Source organism: Aquarana catesbeiana, linkage group LG08 (assembly GCF_042186555.1).
Source record: "Aquarana catesbeiana isolate 2022-GZ linkage group LG08, ASM4218655v1, whole genome shotgun sequence".
In the NCBI taxonomy this organism is placed as follows: Eukaryota; Metazoa; Chordata; class Amphibia; order Anura; family Ranidae; genus Aquarana; species Aquarana catesbeiana.
The window spans coordinates 210000796-210024595 of NC_133331.1; the positions used below are offsets into that span (position 1 = coordinate 210000796).

The 23800-nt window shown below is 43.3% G+C and overlaps 1 protein-coding gene across 1 annotated transcript in view; it reads left to right on the forward strand.

The window, feature by feature from the left end:
- The window catches only part of TSPAN14 (tetraspanin 14), a gene marked incomplete in the record, with an annotated part of 83503 nt that overhangs the window by 30347 nt on the left and 29356 nt on the right, over nucleotides 1-23800 (forward strand). Inside the window, 1 exon segment of the mRNA XM_073596879.1 lies at nucleotides 22482-22583. Coding sequence (XP_073452980.1) covers nucleotides 22482-22583 — 102 coding nt within the window.

The following is a 23800-nucleotide window of genomic DNA, read 5'->3' on the forward strand; positions in this document are numbered from 1 at the left end:
TTTTTAGGTGTGTTTTGTTTTTTTCCTTTTTTATAAGTACAGGATTTTCCTGGTGTTAAAAAACTTCTGCAAGTATGAAGGATGCAATTGGTAGCCTTCTTCTGAAGGATGCTAATTTCCTGACCTTCTCTGGTTTTAGGCAGCATGTCCCTTTTTTTTTTTTCAGCGCACACACAATTGCAGAGCTTCGTCTGCTTCAGTGATTTCCAGCTTCCAGGGACATCTGCCAGGTATAGTGTACACATAGTTATATTGGTGCAAGCTGGACCAATGTAACTATTTTGGGGTTCAGCTTCAAGTGGAGAGTTCTCAGTAAGGCAATCCAAGCTTTGTGTAAGGTCAAGGGCTTCCTGCCCATGTTTATTTGGTCAGCATGTACAACAAACAAAAGGATTCTCGTGCAGGAGTAGGAAACAGTCCCAAAACAAAAGTCCAGCTAAAAACAAAATGTAAGTCTCCATGTACACTAGCAGCTCCTAAACTTGGATTTCAGAGCTTTTGGCGTGTTTTTGCCAAAGCTCCTAAACTCAACTCCATAAAAGCCTTTGTGTCCATGTACACATAGGCTTTTGGGATCATTTGGGAGCTTCTGTGGTTAGGGGAGGTTCAACATTTTGACCGCAGGCAGCAAAATCGTGCCACGATTTTGCCGTGGTCAAAGTGGTCCATGAAGCCTAAGGCTTCTGGCTAATTAATAGACCTCACTGGGTCTGCTCCAGTCCTGCAGGCATGTTCCCTTCAAAGCCTGCTTGTCTCCTTTCTCAGGAAGACAAATTATACCCCAGGGGAGGAGCAAAGTGTAGCTAGTGCTTAAAGGCAAAATATAGCCAAAGCTTTTTTTGGCTTTACTTCTGTGGATCACAGGAATGCAGTTTGTTCTGCTGCATTCCTGTGAGCTGACAGCAGGTTAAAGCCAGCTGTTGGCTGACGTTACTCAGCCGGTCCATGCTCTGGAAAGATCCCATATGGTTGGGATACACCCAGATTCCTGGACCAACAGCTGTATCAGCCTCTCAGCGAGCTGCAGGGAGAGGGAGCCAGTTGCTTCCGCCCCTCCACAGCGCGGTTCTCCAGTGAGCACCGGAGGGGCACAGAGCCGGTGACTGACCTTTACCATTTTCTGCAGCCTGAAGGCAAGGAGCTGAGCGATCAGCTGACCAATGCTGCATCTACCTAGATGAGTATAACTTTTTTTTTTTTTTCTTTTTAATGAATCCTGAACTTCTCTTTTAAGCCCTTGCTGCCTACAGACCTCTCACTGCCACCCATTTACCTTACGAATCTCAGGATTTTATATGGCCGATACCGATCGATAAGTGGCAGGGACTGTTTGTCACACTATGTAAAAATATCCATACCTGGAATTAATCTTTAAAGCATTAGGGCCTATTCACATCATATGGTTTGGGCGGCTTGACCAATACTGTCCAACACTGCCCCAACACATGTACAAGGCAATCTGTCCTGTGCTGAGCGCCCAACCTGATACAATGTGAACACAGGAAGTTGGCTGGGCACAGGCACTATTTAGAGAATGCTTTTTTTTATCCTGAATGAATGCAAAGCACTCCATGATTGGATGAGGTGGAGAGCATAACATGACCTCTCCACCTCGTCCAATCCGAGAGCATTCATTCAGAAAATGCTGAGCATTATGTAAATGGCACCCGTGCCGAGACATAGACTTCCTGTGTTAAGAATGTATCAGGCTGGTCGCTCAGCACTGGAATCGGAAGCAAGTGAAGATCACTGAAGTAGCAAGAAGTCACAGATGTAGCAAGTAAATGTTGCAGAGTAAGTGACACCAGTGAAGTCAGAACTCATCTGATCTGTTCAGGGTCAGACTCCCTATTGCCAGCATTGCAATGTCTGATCCTAAAACACAAGAATTTGGATAGTTTTTTTTTTCTTTTTCTTTTTAGAAACGGTGACAATTGTTTTTAAATCTGACTTCAACATTCTTATCCATGTATTAAAGTTGAACTCTGGGGAAACTAAAAGCTCTCCCTATACAGTGGGGATGCAACCACACTGTAGAGGTTCTCTGCTCATTTCTGTGTAGGAGGGACCGGGTAAATCAGTTTTTCTTATGCAGTCCTCTGCTCCGCAGGCTCCTCTGTTCTGCTAGATTGGTCCCTGCCGCCGTTTCTCCCTTGCACTCTGGCAGTCTAAGGTCCTCTGACATCATCAAGACCAATGTAGGGACTCAAGCCCTGTATTGAACGTGAGGATGCCGACAGTCTACTGCTAGAGTGGAATGGAGCGATGTTTGCTAGTGGAGCGGAGGATCGGGTATATACAAATGCTTTTACTGGTCCTCTACACTAAACTAGCAGTTAACCATGCCCACACTGAAAAGAAGGACTTATAGTTTGCCCAGAGTTCAACTTTAAATCTTTGTGCCTATGGTTTTGTGGAAGGGGGCAAATGTGCATGCCTAATTATATAAACACCCCCACCCCCCCTGGAAAAAGCATATACTTCAGATGAGATGTGTGCAGCTCATAGGTATTGAAACCACTGGATCAGCATGATAGATTATCCGCATTTTAGAAGGTGGTCAGCACTGGTAGACCTTCTATTGTCAGTGGCAGGTTTCCTTTCTGCCTCGATCATAGATGTTCATAGACTTTCTTGTTCACTGTAGTGAATCATTTCTTAGATGCTGATATGAACGTTGTTTCTTTGGAATGCTTTGACTCCGTCTTCCATCACATATCACACTTAGTGGTCTGGTTACGCATACAGACAACTTCTGCAGAAAAAAAAGACAGTTTTTAAAAGAAGCACACCACCCGGTTTTGTTGTTTTTATAGTTTTAGGCTTATTGGGGTATAGTTTGGTTCACAAACCCAAATTTTTCTGCATTACCTGACGCTCAACAATTAGAGGAACTTTCAGGCTTTTTTTGTTACAATTGTATTGTTCATTGTGCTTAAAGCGTTTCTAGAAGAGGAGAGCACCCAAGAGTTCATTTATTTGTGTTCCTCTTTGATCCATTAGAGAACCTAATCTGTAGATTACATAGCATCTAGTGCGGTGTGTACTATGGCACATGCCAGTTTCTTTTACTTGCCGTCCTTCTGGGTAGTGGCAGTAAGTTTGCAAATCTGGTCCACTTCAGTAAGAGCATGGTGTTGGCTCTGGGGAGGAGGAGTGTAAATAAGAGGCATGTGGTAAAGGGGCTTAAAGGATAAGTTTTGGAATAGAAAATTACAAACTATCATACTACTCGCCTAGATGGCTGCAGCACCGATTCCAACCTTTCCCCCGTTGCCACCAAGAACTGAGCAATCAAAGTCAGCTGATCACTCTCTGCCTTCAGTGAGCAAAGCAGTGACTGTCAATCAACCGTCTCTCTGTTCTCCCCCTCCAGCGCTCACTGGAGTGTTGGGTTGTGGAGGGGGCAAGAACAGCTAGCTCAGCCTCTCATCACCTCTCTGAGAGGCTGAGTCAGAAGCTGGTCTAGGCATCTGGCTGGATCCCGTCATTAACATTGAAGAGCTTGAAGAGGACTACACATAAGTGTGTGTTGATCTCCTCTTCTGAAAAAAAAATCGGAGGGTTTAGTATCACTTTTATAAATCTTTCTTGCAAAGACAGGTAGTCTGCTGAATCACCTTTAGGTTTAGTGCCATAGAACTGAGTCATGATTCTTGTGACATAGACTCCACGAATAATATGTAGCATGAGGATTTTCCGGAGCTGGAAACTATGATGTTACCGATGCCAAAGAATGTTTGTTTCCAAGGCAGTGCAGAAATACGTGACACCCAAACAGTAAAAGCAAGTAATATGTTGTGATGAGTCATGAGACCTTCCATTGTTTTCCCAGTGCTACGTTTAGCCAGTGGTACGTTGCCAGTCATTTGGTTCTCTAAGTTTGGGGCAGCCATCTCTTGGGAATTGTTCTTCTCTTTATGGGCCCATGGCCAAGGAGTGTAATGGTATTCGTGAGTACAAACAGTGTAAAGCAATAATTGGCTGCATTTTAGTGGTTTCAGCACGATTGCAAAACATTGTCCCGCTCTTCAGCTAGCCTGCAGTTCTTCTTTTAAAAATCTGTCAACATAGGTTTATGTTGCCACATTTGGAAAGGTTACAAATTTCAGACGGGTGCTTTTTATGTCTCTCTGTTCTTCCCCATTAATTGCGGGAAATTGACATTGTCATTTTCTGTTTGCAAGTCTCGTAGTTATGGGTTGTTAAAGCTAAACTGAAGGTTATCAGTTCAATAGAGATGAATACATACTGTGTATGGGTGCAGTCTTGCCTACCAAAGGATTTGTATATCTTCTGCCAGTCTGGAGTTGGGCTCCATGCACACTGGAGCTCAAAAAAGCTTTTTCTGGATGCCAGATTGCTGGCAGAAAATGCTGCTTGAAAAACTAACTTTCAACAGCGTTTTGCACTAGCATTAATGAGCGTTTTTTAATAAAAATACACAAAGGACACTCCAAAAATCCCACAATGCATTCCAAACTCCCACAATGTATTGAAAAAATAGAACGCTGATTGCTAATTAACGTGCGTTTATCAGCGTTTGGCTTTTTTTAGTGGTGAAAAACGGCACTTTGAACGCAAATTTCTGGCGTTCAGAAAAAGGCCCATAAACTCCACTGCTCATTAAAGCTAAAAAAACGTCCATGTGTGCATGGACACATAGGATAACATAGAGTGGAGTTTATGGGCTTTTAAAAAAAAACGCCCAAACGCCAATAAACTGCAGTTTATCAGCTCCAGTGTGCATGGAGCCTTACAGTTTAATGCCCCGTACACACGGTCGAACATTGTTCGGACATTCTGACAACAAAATCCTAGGATTTTTTCCGACGGATGTTGGCTCAAACTTGTCTTGCATACACACGGTCACACAAATTTGTTGGAAAATCCGATCGTTCTGAACGCGGTGACGTAAAACGCGTACATCGGGACTATAAGCCAATAGCTTTCATCTCTTTATTTATTCTGAGCATGTGTGGCACTTTGTCCATCGGATTTGTGTACACACGATCTGAATTTCCGACAACGGATTTTGTTGTCGGAAAATTTTATATCCTGCTCTCAAACTTTGTGTGTCGGAAAATCAGATGGAAAATGTGTGATGGAGCCTACACACGGTCGGAATTTCCGACAACAAGGTCCTATCACACATTTTCCATCGGAAAATCCGACTGTGTGTACGGGGCATAACCCTCCCGGAGACATGACTTTTATCTACAGAAGTTAAAGTGCCCATACACTGATCGAAATTCCGTTGGATCATCAGGGACCGACCACATTTTGATCAGTGTGTGGGCTCCCTTTCAAAAGCAAACATTTATTACATTCTAGCTTACCACTTTTTAGATGTGATGGCTGTATTCGTTTTCTCTTTTAGGTTTTCTTTCTTCTACAGTGCTTTGAAAAAGTATTCACACCCCTTGACATTTTGTCATGTTACAACCAAAAACTTAAATGTATTTTATTGGGATTGTATGTGATAGACCAACACAAAGTGGCACATAATTGTGAAGTGGAAGGAAGATGATAAATGGTTGTCACATTTTTTTTACAAATATCTGAAAAGTGTGGTGTACATTTGTATTCAGCCCCACTGAGTCAATACTTTGTAGAACCACCTTTCACTGCAATTACAGCTGCAAGTCCGAGTGACGTTTTTGCCCATTCTTCTTTGCAAAATAGCTCAAGCTGTGTCAGATTGGATGGAGAGAGTCTGTAAACAGCAATTTTCAAGTCTTGCCACAGATTCCCAATTGGATTTAGGTCTGGACTTTGGCCATTCTAACACTTGCTTTGATATAAACCATTCCATTGTAGCTCTGGCTGTATGTTTAGGGTCGTTGTCCTACTGGAAGGTGAACCTCCTCCCCAGTCAAGTCTTTTGCAGACTCCCACAGGTTTTCTTCTAAGATTTCCCTGTATTTGGCTCCATCCATCTTCCCACCAACTCTGACCAGCTTCCCTGTCCCTGCTTAAGAAAAGCATCCCCACAAAATGATGCTGCCACCAACATGTTTCACGGTGGGGATGGTGTGTTCGGGGTAATGTGCAGTGTTGCTTTTAGGCCAAAAAGTTCAATCTGACCAGAGCACCTTCTTCCACATGTTTGCTATGTCCACCACATCGCTTCTTACAAACGGGACTTCTTATGGCTTTCTTTCAACAATTACTTTTTTCTAGCCACTCTTCCGTAAAGGAATACTTAATTGGAAGTCCGCGCTTAGGAAAGTAATCAGAAGGGCTGCAGCCTCCCCTTAATTAATTCCTAAATAGGAGTTAATTGGAAGTATATAAAGGAGAGATCTGGGGAATTGGCGCTGCCCTATAAACAGTGTATATTACTTAAAAATCAAGAAATAAAAATAAATAAGTGACAAACAGTGCGTGTAAGAGGAAAGAGCTTGATGTGTGTCCCTTAGGTGAATATACCCCTACGCATGTGCAAAAATACAGAAATAAATAAATAAAGTTTAAGTGTTTGGTGAAAAATATATATAGTATATGACCCTTTAAAGGTGAGCGTGCAATTCCTCTGTGTATGTGAATGATTCAATGAGTGGGTTGGGTTTACACTTGCCCAACCTCCATTATAAATCTTTACATTTGCAACAAACCAAAAATTAAAATTTTTTTTTTTTTTTTTAAATAGTGTGTAGCCTCCTCTTGAAATTATTGGGGTCCGTGAAAAAGCACACTATTTGGGGGCTACCAACATCTGTATAAGGTTACCACATATCCCCAATTTGTATAGTGACTGAAGTGCACTGTGTGTAAAAAAGAGAAAAAGTGCTAAGACTCTATATTACAGTATATTAGACTTCCCCAAAATTCATATATAAAAATAGGAATCCAAACATCAGTTAAATTAAAAACAGCGTATATGAATGCAGCATCTGTAAAAGTCCCTGTGATGGACCCAGGCAAAAGTAAAATGTCTTATTTGCAGAGACAGGAATATTAAGAACACCAGGATCAGTTGACATGCAGTTAAAAATGCCCAAGGGGTAATAAGAGGTGACTTCCGTGCGTGTAGAAGCTGGTGACTCCAAGTGCTCCCCCCCGGTGCTCCCCCACTCACCAGAATCCGTCACCCCCTAGGGGGTACTAGGCAGAGGAGTGGGTGTCTTTGGGTAGCTGCCTCTGATGGATGTCTCTCTTAACCTTCACTGCTCCGTGAGGTTCCTCCGTTGATCCGGTTATAAGGGTCCCCTTATAATGATCCAAGCCCGGGTACCTCCACTATTATCCACCTCCGTACTGCTAGATCCTCTTTTCAAGCTCGCTAGAGGTGATGGCGAGAGATTGGAGAGAGAGGTTTTTTTTTTTTTTTTCTCCAATCTCTCGCCATCACCTCTAGCGAGCTTGAAAAGAGGATCTAGCAGTACGGAGGTGGATAATAGTGCAGGTACCCGGGCTTGGATCATTATAAGGGGACCCTTATAACCGGATCAACGGAGGAACCTCGCGGAGCAGTGAAGGTTAAGAGAGACATCCATCAGAGGCAGCTACCCAAAGACACCCACTCCTCTGCCTAGTACCCCCTAGGGGGTGACGGATTCTGGTGAGTGGGGGAGCACCGGGGGGGGAGCACTTGGAGTCACCAGCTTCTACATGCACGGAAGTCACCTCTTATTACCTCTTGGGCATTTTTAACTGCATGTCAACCGATCCTGGTGTTCTTAATATTCCTGTCTCTGCAAATAAGACATTTTACTTTTGCCTGACTCTTCCGTAAAGGCCAGACTTGTGGAGAGCACGACTAATATTTGTCCTGTGGAGAGATTCTCCCACCTGAACTGTGGATCTCTGCAGCTCCTCCAGAGTTACCATGGGCCTCTTGGCTGCTTCTCTGATTATTGCTCTCCTTGCTCGGCCTGTCAGTTTAGGTGGACGGCCATGTCTTGGTAGGTTTGCAGTTCTTATATTCTTTCCATTTTCGGAATAATGGATTGAACAGAGCTCTGTGAGATGTTCAAAGTGAGCTTGGAATAATTTTTATAACCTAACTCCGCTTTAAACTTCTCCACAACTTTATTCCTGACCTGTCTAGTGTGTTCCTTGTCCTTCATGATGCTGTTTGTTCACTAAGGTTCTCTAACAAACCTCTGAGGGCTTCACAGAACAGCTGTATTTATACTGAGATTAAATTACACATAGTTGGACTCTATTTACTAATTAGGTGACTTCTCAAGGAATTTGTTCCACTAGTGTTTTATTAGGGGTATCCTAGTAAAGGGGGCTGCATACAAATGCACGCCACACTTTTCACTTATTTATTTGGAAAACCATTTCTCATTTTCCTTCCACTTCACAATTATGTGCCACTTTTGTGTTGGTCTATCACATAAAATCCCAATAAAACACAATTACGTTTTTAGTTATAACATGGCAAAATGTGGAACATTTCAAGGGGTATGAATACTTTTTCAAGGCGCTGTATTTTTATCTGGTTATCTGGCAAGTAAGTCTGCTTTTTTTTTTCTCAATGCCTCCAGCAGGATGCACTAGTTTACATGGATTAGACCATTGGTCTCCAAACTTTGGCATGAGGGCCAGATGCAGCCCTTGGGGCACTATTCCTCTCACTGATACAAGGCATTATTTCCTCCTTCTGACATCATTTCTTTCCACCGACCCTAATAGTGGGACATGATTCCTTCCATTGCCACCAATGATGGGCCATACTTCCTTCCACTGATATAAATGTAGGAACACTATTCCTTCCACTGACATCAAAGATGGAGCACTGTTCCTCCTACTAATATCAACAATGGGGTACTATTCCTCCCACTGACACCAACCATACGGCATTATTTCTGCCACCAACCCCAATGTTCCGTTATCCTGACTTGACGTTATGACATCCAGTCGCGGGGGCATGCAGTGCGGCGATCAATGGTGTGTCACTCTGACACACCGCAACTCCGATCTAGGTAAAGAGCCTCCACCAGAGGAGGCTCTTTACCACGTGATCAGCTGTGACCAATCACAGCTGATTACAGCGTGTAACCAGGAAGTGCCGATTAAACGGCTTTCCTCGATTTGCGACTCTCCCTGTCGGGGGTGGGGGGTCAGCGCATTGATTATCAGCTCAGCCCCCATCAGAGGTGCCCTTTACAGATGCCAATCAGTGCCCATCAGTAAAGGCTGTCAATACCTCATCAGTGCTGCCCATAAGTGCCACCTGTCGGTGCCCATCAGTGCTGCATATTAGTGCCTGCTCATCAGTGCCCGTCAGTGCAGCCTCATCAGTGCCTGTCTGTGAAGGAGAGAACAAAATTTTATAACAGGAAGAAAAACTTTTTTTTTTTTTTTTTTTTTTAAAAAAGTTTTTCGGTCTTTTTTAGTTTGTTTAGCAAAAAATAAAAACCCCAGAGGTGATCAAATACCACCAAAAGAAAGCTCTATTTGCTATAATGTGCCTGTATGCACGTGTACGCATGCAGATTGCAAAATACAAGTACTTGCCAAAGCATTGACTTCTGCACTGCAACAGCTCAACACTCCATAGCGAACATCTTCACACAGTCTTCTTCCGGATTCTGTGTCTTTGGCCCTCCGGATTGGCCAGCCCTGGGTTGATGTAACCCCCACTCATTGAGTACTGGAGTTAGTGTTACTAAACCCAGGACCCTGCATATACTATATCTGGTCTCCCACAGCAATTATTTTAGTAAATATAAACGGCTAAATACCTTGTTTCATCAGCAGTTAGAGCAATCTTGTGACTTCTATCAGTGTCTGGTTAAAGCTTGTAGGAGGAGTTTTCATTCTGCTCTCACTGTCATGTAAGACTGCAGGACCCCTGACCCTCTATCTGGACAGAGCTGATTGGCTCTGTGCTCACATGCACTCTCCCAAGGAAAAAAAAACTTCCCACAATAATATCCAGAGATGAGTTGGACTATGGAAGAAGGCGAGGATCAGAGAAGACAGGATCAAACAGCCTTTTTACACAATACAGAGGATTAAACCCTTAAGTTCCACAGTGAGTAGAACAAGCGTGCTTTACTGCATATACAAACGTATTTTACTGTTGTGGGTTTAGTAACACTTTAAAGCTTGTAGGAGGAGTTTTCATCCTGCACTGGCTGTCCTATCAGGATGCAGGACCCCTGAACCTCTGTCTGAACAGTGCTGATTGGCCTTGTGCTGATCACATGTGCTCTCCCAAGAAAAAGAAAACCTCTCTAGCAATACATACCAAACTGAGCATGTGCAGCCTGACTCCAGTAACTGTTTTATTCAGACATGTTTTGGAGTCAGTAGAAGAGGTGGATCTGTGCGTACAGGATCAAACAGCCTTTTTACACAGTGCAGAGATATTAACCCCTTAGGTTCCATAATGAATATAACAAGCATGCTTTACTACATATACAGACTGATTTTACTGTTGTGGGGTTAGTAACGTTTTAATTCATTCCAATAGATGTCAAGATTCTATACTGAGCTGTGCATGCTCCGCTCCGTGTACATTCACAAAATCATTACTGGCTAGCAGGTAAAACTACATAATATATCATTTGCAATAAAAACCTGCCTGCAAACCATGTTTAGTTCTACGTATAGAAGGAAAAGGATAAAACATTAACATAAATAGTCAAATAAACAATAAAGAGCATTAGTGTAAGGGGAGCCCCATTCTGACCTTGGGCTGTTTTTTATTTTCAAGTTCTTCGAGCTAAAAATACTTCTCATAAGAACAAAGATGATCTAGATGCCTTTGTGGTGTATTACGCATCACTCTATAATTTTGAAGGCTCAAGATTCCATTTGTAATAACAAAGAAAATAAACATGTTGCTGTTCCAGCCGCAGGCACCATGATTGGTCTGTTCTCATTTCTTGCACGTTGACTTTATTTACCTGCAACAGTATTACAAACCTTACACTCTGGGGTTTTATATCGGGGAGAATCAAAGGGGTTTGTAAACCCTTGTTTTTAAAAAAAAAAAAAAAAAATAACAAACATGCCTATACTCACCTGCTCTGTGCAATCTTTTTGCACTGCGCAGCCCCAATCCTCTTATCCCGCCGGCGCTCCAGGCCCCCCTTCTTCACCAGATGCCCCCACGGAAAGCCGGTTTCCCTGGGGGCACCTGTGCTTCCATTTAAACGGACAGCGGGACTCGACCCTGCCCCCCCCCTCCCTGCTCTAGTGTCGCTGGATTTTATTGACAACAGTGGTAGCCAATGGCTCCTGCTGTTATCTTTCTGTCCAATGAGGAGAGAGACAGTGGCTGGGGCTGCTACGCTCGTGCACATCACTGGATCAGATCGGGCTCAGGTAAAAAAAAAAAAGGGGGGGTCGGGGAATCTGCATCACAGAAGGTTTTTCACCTTAATGCAGGGCTCGACAAACCCCGGGCGCCAGGTCGCATTTGCGACTAGAATTAGCGACCTGGGGCAGCACACTTGGGGTATCCTGTCTCCATGCGGACCGCGATCCCCCCCCCCCCCCCCGTGCGAGCGCGTCTGGCCGCAGCGGCCGGTAATTGAGGTATCTGGCGCCATCTTGTGGTGGCCGTTGGTATGGCAACACAACCAGCAATGCTAATGCAATGCTAATGGTGCTTCCCCTGCCTGTTTTCACTCCCCGCCTATCTCCTTCCCAAAGTGGAGAAGAGAAGGAAGTGAATGTGGGGATAGCCTTTTTTTTTTTTTCCTAATAGCTTTTATTTGTATTTATTTTTTTAAAGTAAAAACTGTTAAATTCATTTTAATTAAGAAAAAAATAAATAATTTGTTATCTCCCTGCTTGGCCCCTTTCACACGGGCTGTCTGATCAGGTTCACCTGTCAGTTTTTCAGGCGGACCTGATCGGACCCTTAAAGCCCTTTCACACCGAGCTGTTTTTCTTTTCTTTTTTTTTCCCTTGGGCCAGCGACATATTTACTCGCTCAGCAGATGCGCTCCTGCTGAGAATTAAGAAAGCCCGACACCCCCCTTTCCTGACGAGAACCCAATCAATGCTCATCATTGCAAGGTCTCTTCTCTCCCTGCTAGTCCCCGGGTGTGTGGTGCTGGAGACAGGCTGGAAGGGGAGTAGGAGATAAACCGCGCATTGTAAAAACTAGGGCTGGGAAAAAAATCGATTTAAATCTTAAATCGAGTTAAGAGGTCAAATCTATTCTAAATTTAAGCAAATCGATTTCTTTCGAATTTTTTTTTTTTTTTTACCGTGCCGGTCCTGAGGAACTGTGGCAGGAGTTTTCGGCCTAGTCCGTGAGGCCGGACGCTGCAGCCTCGCCTAAAAACTCCTGCCCGCAGCTCCTCAGGACCGGCACAGTGTCCAAAAAAAAAAAAACTCGATTTGAATCGTGAATCGAGTGGTGTTTTTTTTTTTTTTTTTTTTTTTGAGAAAATCGCCCAGCCCTAGTAAAAACATTAAGAAAGTTTAAGCCGCCATATAGCCCCTTTCGTTTTTAAAAGCCCCTCTGCCTAATAAAAAACCTCAGCCCTTCACCTTATTTAAATACTGTTTTGGTTAAAATGTATTATTATTAGTTATTATTAATTTTTTTTTTTTTATCAGGGCAAGTAGATTGTCATGAGGGACAAGTAGATTGGGACCCGGATTTAGTCCCTTGGACAAGTAGTTTTTTAAAAAGTTTCCACACCCCTGAGCCAATATGGAGGCAAAAAGAGCAAGACTGCTTAATTTTTAATTCAATATCACTAATAGCGTGTGTCACCGTTGCCCTTAGGTACTGAAAGTTGTCCAGCATATGAAAGAAAAATATATAATTTCCTAGCTGATGTGTGAAAATACTTATAAAATTGTGTGATTTCCTATTAATTATTTTCAACCCAGCCAACTATATTCCTAATATGCTAACATTTCAGAGAGATTATGGAAGTAAATTTAAAATTCAGAATTTCATTATCAAACCACACACAGTGCCATAAAACATATCCCTTTTTAGACGTAGTTCTTTCTACATAGAAGGAATAGGAGTATGTCTTGTAAAAATAATCTGTTCCTTCAATAAAACTGTTACGCTGTTAATAAATTATTTTTATTAAACATATGGGATGTTACAGTGACACTAAACGTACAATTTTTTATGTAAAAAATGTACTAAATGCAATGTATTTAAATATAAGTTAGAACCTGCCTGAAGTTTGCATATTCTCCCTGCGTGGGTTTCCTCTGGGTTCTCCGGTTTCCTCTCACATTCCAAAGACATGCTGGTAGGTTAATTAACTTCTGTCTAAATTAGCCTTAGTATGTGTACGTATGAATGTGAGTTAGGGACCTTAGATTGTACGCTCCTTGAGGGCAGGGACTGATGTGAATGTATAATATGTGTGTAAAGTGTTGTATAAATTGATGGTGCTATAGAAGTATCTGTAATAAATAAGTAGAATGTGCCTTCTAGCGCTCTCTTCTTTTGTTTCCTCATTTTTTTTTTTTTAATATTCTTAGACTTCCTATACTAGAGTGGCTTCATTTGTTCTCTGTGCCTCCTGCCCTAACGTAGCCACCCTTCCCTGCTCGCCCCTGAGATGAACTACACATCTACCTACAGTGTCAGTCCATGACCTATTAGGGGGCCGGGCTGCGTGGTTGGGAGTGGGCGTCAGGCGAGATAGGCAGCACAACCTGCACTGCTGCCCTCCCACCACCAGAGGGCGTCTGCTCCCCTTCTAGCACCACTACTCCCTTCCCTCTCTGTGGTCACCTTACCAACTGAGCGGAAGGGGGAGAAGAGGAACAGAATGGAGGAGAACTGGGCCCGCCTGGAGGTGACAGGCTTCACATGCCCACACTCCCTGGAGGTAATGGGCTACACCAACCCACCCAAACACACCCTCCCTGTCCCTAAAGGGGTTGTCATCACTAAGGCTGGTGCCGTGGGAGGTTGGAGACCGCTGCCTTCGAGCACAGCATGTGATCAGAGATACCAGCATGGCTCATACTACACTGGTAGCGGTGAAGTGCATCAATAGAGGCTAGGAAGTGTGCGCCAGACAAAAATGCAGCTTTAAAACTAGGGGTTGACCAATAATCCTTTTTTTTTTTTTTTTTTTTTTTTTTTTTTTTAGGGTTGACACTGATTTTTCGGCCGCCTTTCAGGCAGATAGCGGATATCAGGTGCTGACATTCTGTACATTACTGTGACCTGCCACCAGATGCAGCATGTCACTACCTGCACTACTTCTGGCAGCCTCTCCCCAGCAGCGCCCGAGTGTATAAACTTTTACATGCGGGTGGACGGGCGCAGAGAGATGGCGTAACTATCTCTCTGCTCGCCCGTGACTGCAGCTCTGTTAAGAGCCGCCTTCGCAGCCCTGCTGTAGGGTGGAACAGCAGTGGTGCGAGGCGGGCAGTGAGATTATGCCCGCCGTACCACTGGCAGAGACTGCAGCAAGTGCCACGCGGGGACAAGGAGGAGGTGTGAACAATATCGGTACGTTTTTGACCGATACCGCTTATTTGAAAAATGTGATAATCAGCCGCTCCGATAATCGGTCAACCCCTACTTTAAACAATAATAAGAGAAAAACTGGTTTATTTCTATGGAATAAAGAATTTTCTTAAATCTTCTTAAATTGTTAATCTGATTATCTTTCCTACTGCAATCCCATTTTTTATTTTTTTTCTGCTTGCATTATTTGTAAATCACGGCATCGTTGATTTAATGTGTTGCAGTTCTGCCCCATACTTTGCCCAGGCCGTTTCTTTACCGTTTGTTGTAATCATCCTCCATTGACTGCTATCATTGATTGCTTTTTCTGTTATGCTGTTGCTGGAAGCTGTTAGACGTTTTATAGTGTTGACTTTTCTAAAGGGAAATACATGCATCGGTCACATGACAAGCTTTGTAGGATGTACTTTTAGAACTTGGATTGAAGCAAATATTGATTTGCTGTTTAGAACAATGAGAGCGTATTATGCAGAATATCTCCAGGTTTACCAGTTCAGAAAGTCTACTACTGTGCTTATGTTCAGAAGTACGGAGCACCTCCCTGGCTGGGGATGGAGTGGAAACCTGTGGGAATTTTCTGTACTACCTTCAATAGAAGAGACACAGTATGGCGCTTGTATTATATTCTCCGTTTTCCCGGCAGGAATCTGCGAGAGCCTGCTTTGTAGCAAAGTATTGTTTAGAAACTCTGAGGCTCTGAAAATGTCTTTGCTCTTTTAGTCTTAATTGGCTTTTTCAATATGTATTAGCCAGGTAACATGACATTTGTACTAATCATTGTCATTTTAATGTCTTATTTTTATGTAAAAAGGGCTTTGAAAAATCTGTGCTTTGTGTGGTAGTCATCATCTGATACTATATAACAGGTGTGTGTGTGTGTGTGTGTATATATATATATATATATATATATATATATATATATATATATATATATATATATATATATATATATATATATATATATATATATATATATATATATATATAATATGCTAAAGTCAAGAAAATCTTCTGTTGCACTGGAGTATAGGAACCAACTAGGCTTGCTAATAATGGGCTGATTATTTAAATATATGTAAACCTTATTAATACACTCTTATTTGTCTTCCAAAGCTTCCTGTGTGCCTGGTTGTGAGCTACAGAACGCCTCCCCCCTCTTCTTCTGTTATGGAGAAGAGAGGAAGGGAAGGTATTCTGTAATATTGACACACTTCCTGTTCTAGGGTGACAACACTGCTCCTTCATAGATAACAGTACAGCGATTGTCACCCTAGGACAGGAATTGTGTTACTGGCTGGCAGGATCATCAGGTGAACATAAATAGTGGGGGGAAGTGAAAAACGAAAACTATTGCAGCCACCACATCTAAGGCCTGGTAAGCTGCAAGATGGCTCTTTTTTTTTTTTTTTTTGTTCTGGGGTTTACAGACACTTCCCTACCCCAAAATGGCCACCCTAAGACCCCTTTCACACGGGGCAGACTCGTTTTTTTTATCAGCAGGGATCTGTCTGCTGATCGAAGTAGAGCAGGTGGTTGACAGCCAGTTCTGCTCTATGGCTGGCTGGGTGTAAACAGATTCCACTGTCTGTACTCCCGACTACCCTCCGATCTGCCTAGACCAGTGATGGCGAACCTATGGCACGCATGCCACAGCTGGTGCACAGAGCCCTCTTTGTGGGCACACCAGCTATACTGGGAAGCTGCCGCTGCCACCACTGTCTGCACTCTCTAATCCTCCTTCCCCTCGCACGGCGAAGCTGGGGAGTGAGAAGTGCAGGGGCACTGTGACAAGGGGAGAAGTGAGCGTGGGCTGTCAGTGTATTTACCACGCTCGCCCCCCTTCTGTGCAGCAGCACTGGACAGGGACAGAGGGGCACTTGCAGAGATCGCCGCCCGCTGAGATTTCTCCTGCTTCCCCATTGGCTGCAGTCAGGGACCAACAAGGAGCCAGGACAAGTGCACCATGGGACATGTAGTACCGGAAGACTATGGGTCCATTTAAATGTCCAGCCCAGCACCACCATCCAGAGATAGAGAGAGAGGAGTCATTGCTGCAAGGGAGAGAGACTGGAACAGCACGCTTTGAGCCAGGGGACAGAGCGGCTGCGAGGATACCTCCCCATGCAGTGCTAGTTGCGGGTGTTACCACGGGCAAATTAGAGTACATTTGTTCAGAGGAAGCTATGTTGCTTTGATTGGTGAGATGCCCTTGCGGCCATTATCTGTGGCTGTTACTAATTGCAGTGTTGGCACTTTGAAAAAAATAAGTTGGTTGGTTTTGTGTCGCAGTTTGGACACTCTGGCCCAAAAAGGTTCGCCATCAGGCTCGATTCACACAGGGGCAACACGACTTCAGCGCGACTTTGTACCGTGGCTTCAGCGCGACTTCAGCAAATTACAAGGCGACTTGAAGTCGCCTCCATGACAGGCAACTTCGGCTGTGGCCAATCACAGGGCAATCAGCTCTCTGGGAGGGAGGGGGGGAGGGAGGGGTTTTCCCTGCAAAGTCACTTGACTTTACAGAGAGATCCGACTTGGAGGCGACTTCCATTGATTTCTATGGTACAGGTCGCCTACCAAGTCGGATCAAAGTAGTACAGGGAGTACGCTCTGAAGTCGGAGCGACTTCAGTAGTGTCTATTAAGACGCTAGCGTTCACTCCCATTGAATCTATTTCTGGGGCGACTTGGGGCGACTTGAGGGCGTACAAGTCGGATCCCAAGTCGCCCCAGTGTGAACCGACCCTCACTGGCCTAGACAAAGGAGGACAGATCCTCTTCGGGTTTTGTTTTTTTATTGTATCATATTGGAGGTAGGCAGATGTAAACAGACACAAGTCAGTTTTACACCCGCTGGTCCGTAGGGTGAATAGACTGGCTGATCAGTTCTGCCTGAAAAACTGACAGGCGGACCTGATCGGAACAGCCGTGTGTAAGGGGCCTAAGCAGAAGGACGCTCAAAGTCTTGAGAAGCTTTAATAATATTGAAAGACAGATTGGTTACTAGAAAGGTCCAAGACCTAAGGTGTCCAGCAGACAATTTGTATATCATGACATACTTTGTTGACGAGCAGAAGAAAAGCAATCCTTTTTTGTAAAGAATTCTGCTGGTGCCACCCTTATATTGCTTATGGGTCCCCACTCAATCTCAGTATAACATAAATAGGACGATGATAAAAAGCCAAGGGCATCTTGATTCAGACCACTCCAAACTCAAATTTGGATAGTGGTTGGCTTGGTAAATTATTAGCCAGTGTCTTTTTATGTCTCCTGGTAAAGTGATTTCTGCACTTAAATTCCTAGCTCCATTTGTACGGAACTGCCTGGGGGCACCTTTCATGCTAGATTGGCATTGATGCTAGTCTATGGATGCAAGCTCTTCAAGCAGGGTTTTTTACAATTTGAGTTCCTTCAGGATTTGTGAAGATAGTAGATAATTTCACAAACAAGATTTTCTTTAGAACTATAATGTGTATACAGTCAAGTGGAAAAAAAGTATGTCCTACAGAAAATGTTGATTTTTTTTTTTTTTTTTTCTCAAAATTTGAACAGGCAAACGTTTGATCTTCAAGTGTCTGCAGATAACGTGATATACTTGAAAAAAAAATGAAGGAAATTTTGCCTTTCAATCATTTATTCAACAAAGAGTAAATGGATATAATTGGGTGCCTGTGGAAAAAAGTCCACTTTTGGCCTCAGAAGCTAGTATTACCCCCTTTGTAGCAGTAACTCCTCTAAATGTTTGACCACCTCTTCATGCAAAATTCTATCAGGTGCAAGATGATTGTGTTTCTTTGCATGAGTTGCCAATTTTATATCCCTCTTCAAGATTTCAATGGGATTTAAATCGGTGCAGTCAATAGGCCTCTCTAATACGCACCATCCTTTCGAGTGATATTAAAGGCAGATTTTTTTTTTTTTTTAAATAACAAACATGTCATACTTGCCTGCTCTGTCCAATGGTTTTGCACATAGCAGCCCCAATCTTCTATTTCTCGGGTCCCCCGCCACTGCTTCTGGCCCCTCCCTCCTGCCACGTGACCCCATAGCAAGCAGCCACTGCTATGTGTGTCCATTCACACAGAGCGTGGCTCGACCCCGCCCTCGACCTCTCCTCATTGGCTCACTGGCTGTGATTGACAATGGCTTCCGCTGCTGTCTCAGCCAATGAAGAGGAAGAGACCCAGGAGAGCTGATGCTCTCGTGCACATCACTGGATCAAGATTGGGCTCTGGTAAGTATTCATCAAATGCAAAAAAAACTTGAATCTTTATAACCACTTTATATTTAGGCAATTCCTATATCCCTATCCTTACGATTAATTATTGCCTTAAAAGATCGATTTTTGGTCAAATACATGGCCTCACTAACTCATAAAGCACTCTTGTCTTGCATAATTCATATTTCGCCTGGTGACTGGCAAGCCAGCAATTCCAAACCAGGGCATTTCCAACCCCATGCTTCACAGTTTGTATAGGGTTCTTCCGAAATGCCTTCAGTAGACAATTAACAAATACGTCTGTTTTGCACAGCAAAGCCCTTTTCCTGGCACACTAAATTGGTGCAGTCTCTCTTTCCAATTGTAGATATATAAACTTTGACACCAACTGTAGCAAAAATTACATGCAGTTCCCTTACTTGCATTTTGGGGTTCCCGGAGACTTTTTAGCATTAAACAGTCAGCTCTTGAGCTGGACTTGCTGGGTTGGCCAGTCTTGCACAAATTAGCAGTGAATAGTAATTGATTATCTGGTGAGTCTTTTTCCATTGGGGTGGTTCAGTGCTGTAAGAATAGCTAATTATCCATTTTGAATAAAAGAAACACTTCTGGGAGTGACTATATTGCACACTTTGTGTTTTAGACAAGAAAGAACACTTCTTGGAGCAATTCTATTTCACTTTATATTGAACTTTGGAGGACACAATATATATTGTTGAATCTATGGCCAGCTTTAAGTTCACTACTGACTAGCTTCAGACATGACCGTACCTTCATAACTTTTAGGTCTTGCCAAAAGACGGCTGATTGGGAAGTGTTTTGAAAGACAGGTGCACTTTATAATGTACTGTATGGCATGACGTTTAAAAACGGATTCAATCCTAGGTTTTGTGTATGTTTGAAGGACACATTTTTTCCTTCACCGATAAACATGGATGCTCTTGAGAAATCTTCGCAGTGTGATATATTTCACACAAAGCTTCATTCTACAACCAGTGTGTTTCCACAGACACTTCCTCTTTGTTATACAGCTGTCAGGCGCCATGCCAAGCAGAAGGGTGGTGTCATGTCAGAGAAGGGTCACCATCTTCTAGTAGATTTCAAGTTCACATTGAAGACAAGTATAATTAGCATGCAGCCTCCTATCGTGCACCAAGGTCTTCACACAGTTGTTTATTAGTTAGTTCCCATTTTATCTATTACTGAGAAACGGGAATAAGCCATATAATTGACATAAACATGTATTGGAGTAACAGCCAGGCAATTCCTGTGTGTAGAAGAGGTCAGCAGCAGCAGCCTAAATATTTTTTTTTTTTTTTTTTTAGCAGAGGGTTCCTCTAATTTAAAGTGTATTTAAAGCAGTTGTAAGGTTTTTTTTTTTTTTTTTAACAAACGTTATACTTACCTGCTCTGTGCAATAGTATTGCACAGAGTGGCCCCAAACCTCCTCTTCTGGGTTCCCCCACCGGAGCTTTAGGCTCCTCCTTTTCTCATGGTGCCACCATAGTAACCTGCTTCCTATAGGGGTGTGCCTGCGGGCTCGCTCCTGAGCTGGGCTGTGTGCGTCTATAGACACAAAATGGGGCTCGTCCCTGCCCCCTGCTCCCTCTTTACCAGATTTGACTGACAGCTGTGGGAGCTATTGGCCTTTGCTGCTATCAGCCAAGCTTGTGAGAGCAGGGAGAAGGGAGACAACAGATGCAGCTGGGCATAGCGCTGGACCAATACATGTACTGTAAGTATTTGGTGGGGGGGGGGCACATAGAAAACGGTATCATTTTTTACCTTCGTGCAGGGAATGCCTTAAAGTATAGCTAAAGGCAAAACTTTTTTCTTTTTTTTTTTTTTTAGTTTTGGATGGTTGAGAGAGGGATTACAACACAGTTTTTATTGTCTGTGCCCCCGTTAATGAGATTCCACCTCTCTATTCGTCCTGTTTACTATTATCATTGAAAGTGAAAGTAAAAGAAAATCCCAAATTTTGGGTTGTCCCCAGAAAATTAAAAGAGGGGAAATCTTCCATTGGGGACACTAATTCTGGTGACCTGGGTGTCCCCAAGGAATTCCCTTTTATTTCCAGGGATTTCTTCTCGCTTCCTGTTCAGCTATGGCACAGGAAGTGAACGGAAATCTCCGCAATGGGACACAGATGGTGAAAAAAAAATCTGACGGGTTATAACCCTCACTTGCTCTATCCAAAACGAAAGAAAACGTTTTGCCTACAGTTCTACTTTAAAGTGAATACGTTTTTACTTTAGAACCACTTTAAACCCATAATCTAATTTTTTTGTATGCTACATCCTTTACTGTATACCGTGTGTGTTATGTGACCCTGTCAGGGGGTTAGCCAAACTAGAAAGGCAGTACCCAGTGAAGACAGCAGGTTTATACATACTTTTCCATCGGCCCGTGTGCTGAAATTTTGCTCAGTAGCAGAGCTCCCAGGACCAAACCTATTCTATGCTTTTGGGTGTGAGATGGCTTCCCCAAATTGGATTCTGTGGTTCCTCCTGCCAATTGCTGTGTAATGCAATGACTAGAGGTCAACAGAAGAAACCACAGTGGGGGAAACTCTTGTCTGACCAGCCCAAAGGTGTCCAAGCATCAGGGGCGCTACTGCAGAATGATGTTTTGGCAAATTGTTTAATGGACAGTTACTGTATAAACTGGCTTTCTTCACAGGGTAATGGTTTTGTAATTTTGTGACACTGACAAGGTTGCTTCTTATCTGGAGATCCTGCCTTTTACAGCAATTTCTGTTGTAGGCTGACTGCAAGCCACTTCCTCACAATTAGCAGAAGTGTTGTCAGCCTGCCATGTGTGCTTCCTCAGGTATTGGACTACCAATCTGGGCTATCATTGGGCATCTCCAGGGAAAAAAAAAAACTGCAACAGATTTGCAAAAAAAAATGGTTTGCTCAAGAACAAAACCTTATACAGTGGGACAAGCTCTCAAACATGCTGAAAGATGTATTTAGGCTGACCATAGATGGTGAGCGTTTCTTTCCTGCAACTACAGAAAATCTCTCGCTTCCCTGCTTTGATGGGGGAATCCCTCCCACAGAACTATTGTGTTTTCCCCGTGGGAGGGCAGGGGGAGCATCCCAGCCGGGAGAACACACAGTGAGTATTGCTGATGGCTATAATTGCTAGCAATATTCGCATTAAATATCCTACAGGCTGGTTGTACCCAAGTTGATCAATCATTCAACTTGGGTACAATCGACCTGCCCATGCATGGTTCGAATCTTGGCCAATCCCTGCTGAACTGGCCAAGATTTGAACTGTCTGTGGTTGGCTTCAGGGGTTTTCAAGCACTTTAGGACAGGGATTCTCCACTAGTGTTCTTCCAGAGGTTGCTAGGGGTTCCTTAAGCAATTTCTGCCTCTCAGATAAGTTCACACTGACACTTAATCTTTTTAGCTGTCCGTAAGAGGATGATTCTTCCCAGTGACTACAAGTGTAAGGAGCATTCTTCCTACGGACCATCACACTAATGTCTTATGAATTGTGGGTATAGTAATGTTTAGCAGGCGTTTCCTGAGATCGGAAAGTTATTTCAAGGTTTCCTCTGTGCTGATAAAGTTTAGAAAGGATGCTTTACAGCAGGGATATGCAATTAGTGGAATTCCAGCTGTTGCAAAACTCCCATCATGCCTCTGTCTCTGGGTGTCATGCTTGTGGCTGTCAGGCTCTTGCTATGCCTCATGGGACTTGTAGTTCTGCAACAGCTGGAGGTCCGCTAATTGCACTGCTTCAGTGTTGTCAAGTCTATTTTTCATACATGAGTCTTATTGCTTTGTATTTTTTATTTTTTTTGTTTCCTTAGAAGATCTTCCCTGCTGGCAAGATGCATTACTATCGGTATAGCACGGCGGAGGTTAGCTGCTGCTACAAGTACCTGCTGTTTAGCTACAACATCATATTTTGGGTAAGATAATGATATGAAAGAGTATGTGTTTACAATACAATGTGTAAGATCATCAAGTTTATCATCCTGCGAATTAAATGTTCTGCTAAAAGCAGATTATTCTTCTTCAGTTTTAAGTAGCACAGCACAAATGATAGAAAGTTTTATATACTCAGTGTTTTCAAGACGGCACTTTTTTCTTTTAGTCTTTTTTTTTAACCAGATTATGTAAGTTTGTCAGAGACTGACTCGGATAAGAGTCAGAGCTTTTCTCCTGCAGAAAATGTCTCACTCCCACTTTTCTGCAGACAAAAGGTCCTCGCATTGGCACCCTGACCTGCAGTTAACTCTGAAACTAGAAGCATTGGCCTGGCACAGACATGATACTTATGAAGCCTGGATCTCAATTACTATTACATAGCAGCAGCTGACAGCTGTAGATAGAGGCTGAGCCCACCTAACTAAAGCTGTCCCTCCACCTATAGATTTCTTTAGTTAGTCTGCAGACACTGATGGACCAGTCTCCTGTTGCAGCTATTGTATTCTGACAGCCATTGCTGCCAGCTGTCAGCATACCAAACAGTGTTTGCATCTAAATAGATGCAAGCACTGTTCGACCGACCAACTTCCGCCTGGCTCCATCGATTTTTCAATCAAAGGATGTCGGGTGGAGAGAGGCCAACAGGGCCACAAACTGATTGAAATTTGCTCATTGTATGGCCAGCTTCAAGAAAAGGGTGCCCACCGGTCATTGATGGGAAGCAGATGAGTCAGCTATGGCTGTATCATGGTGAAGTTCCAGGATTTTCTTTACCCATATGGAAAAAATTGCACTCTGAGGACTTTTTAACCTCCCCCCATTAAGCTGCAAAGGCAGCCGGACGGGGGGTGTACACATGCCACGACCGTAATGCTTTGTTTTGCAGTCGTGAAAAAATGTATACCCCCTGACCATGTGGTACAGAGTATTAATACCAAGTGGTTAAAGGGTTAACAGGTAGAGAGGAGGCGCCTGATAAATGCCACTGGTAAATCGATCCGTTGCAGATAGCTTTTCAGAGGTGCTGCAATGTCTGCTTCGCTAAACCTAGCCTGAAACTTTATGTCTAAAGGAATTCTACCTAGGCCAAACTTTTATGCCGAAAAGATTAGGGCTGTTTTTGGTGTATGTATGGATGGCACACTCAAGACAAGGTCCAGAAAAATGCCCACAAACACTATTTCCAGTACGCCCACCC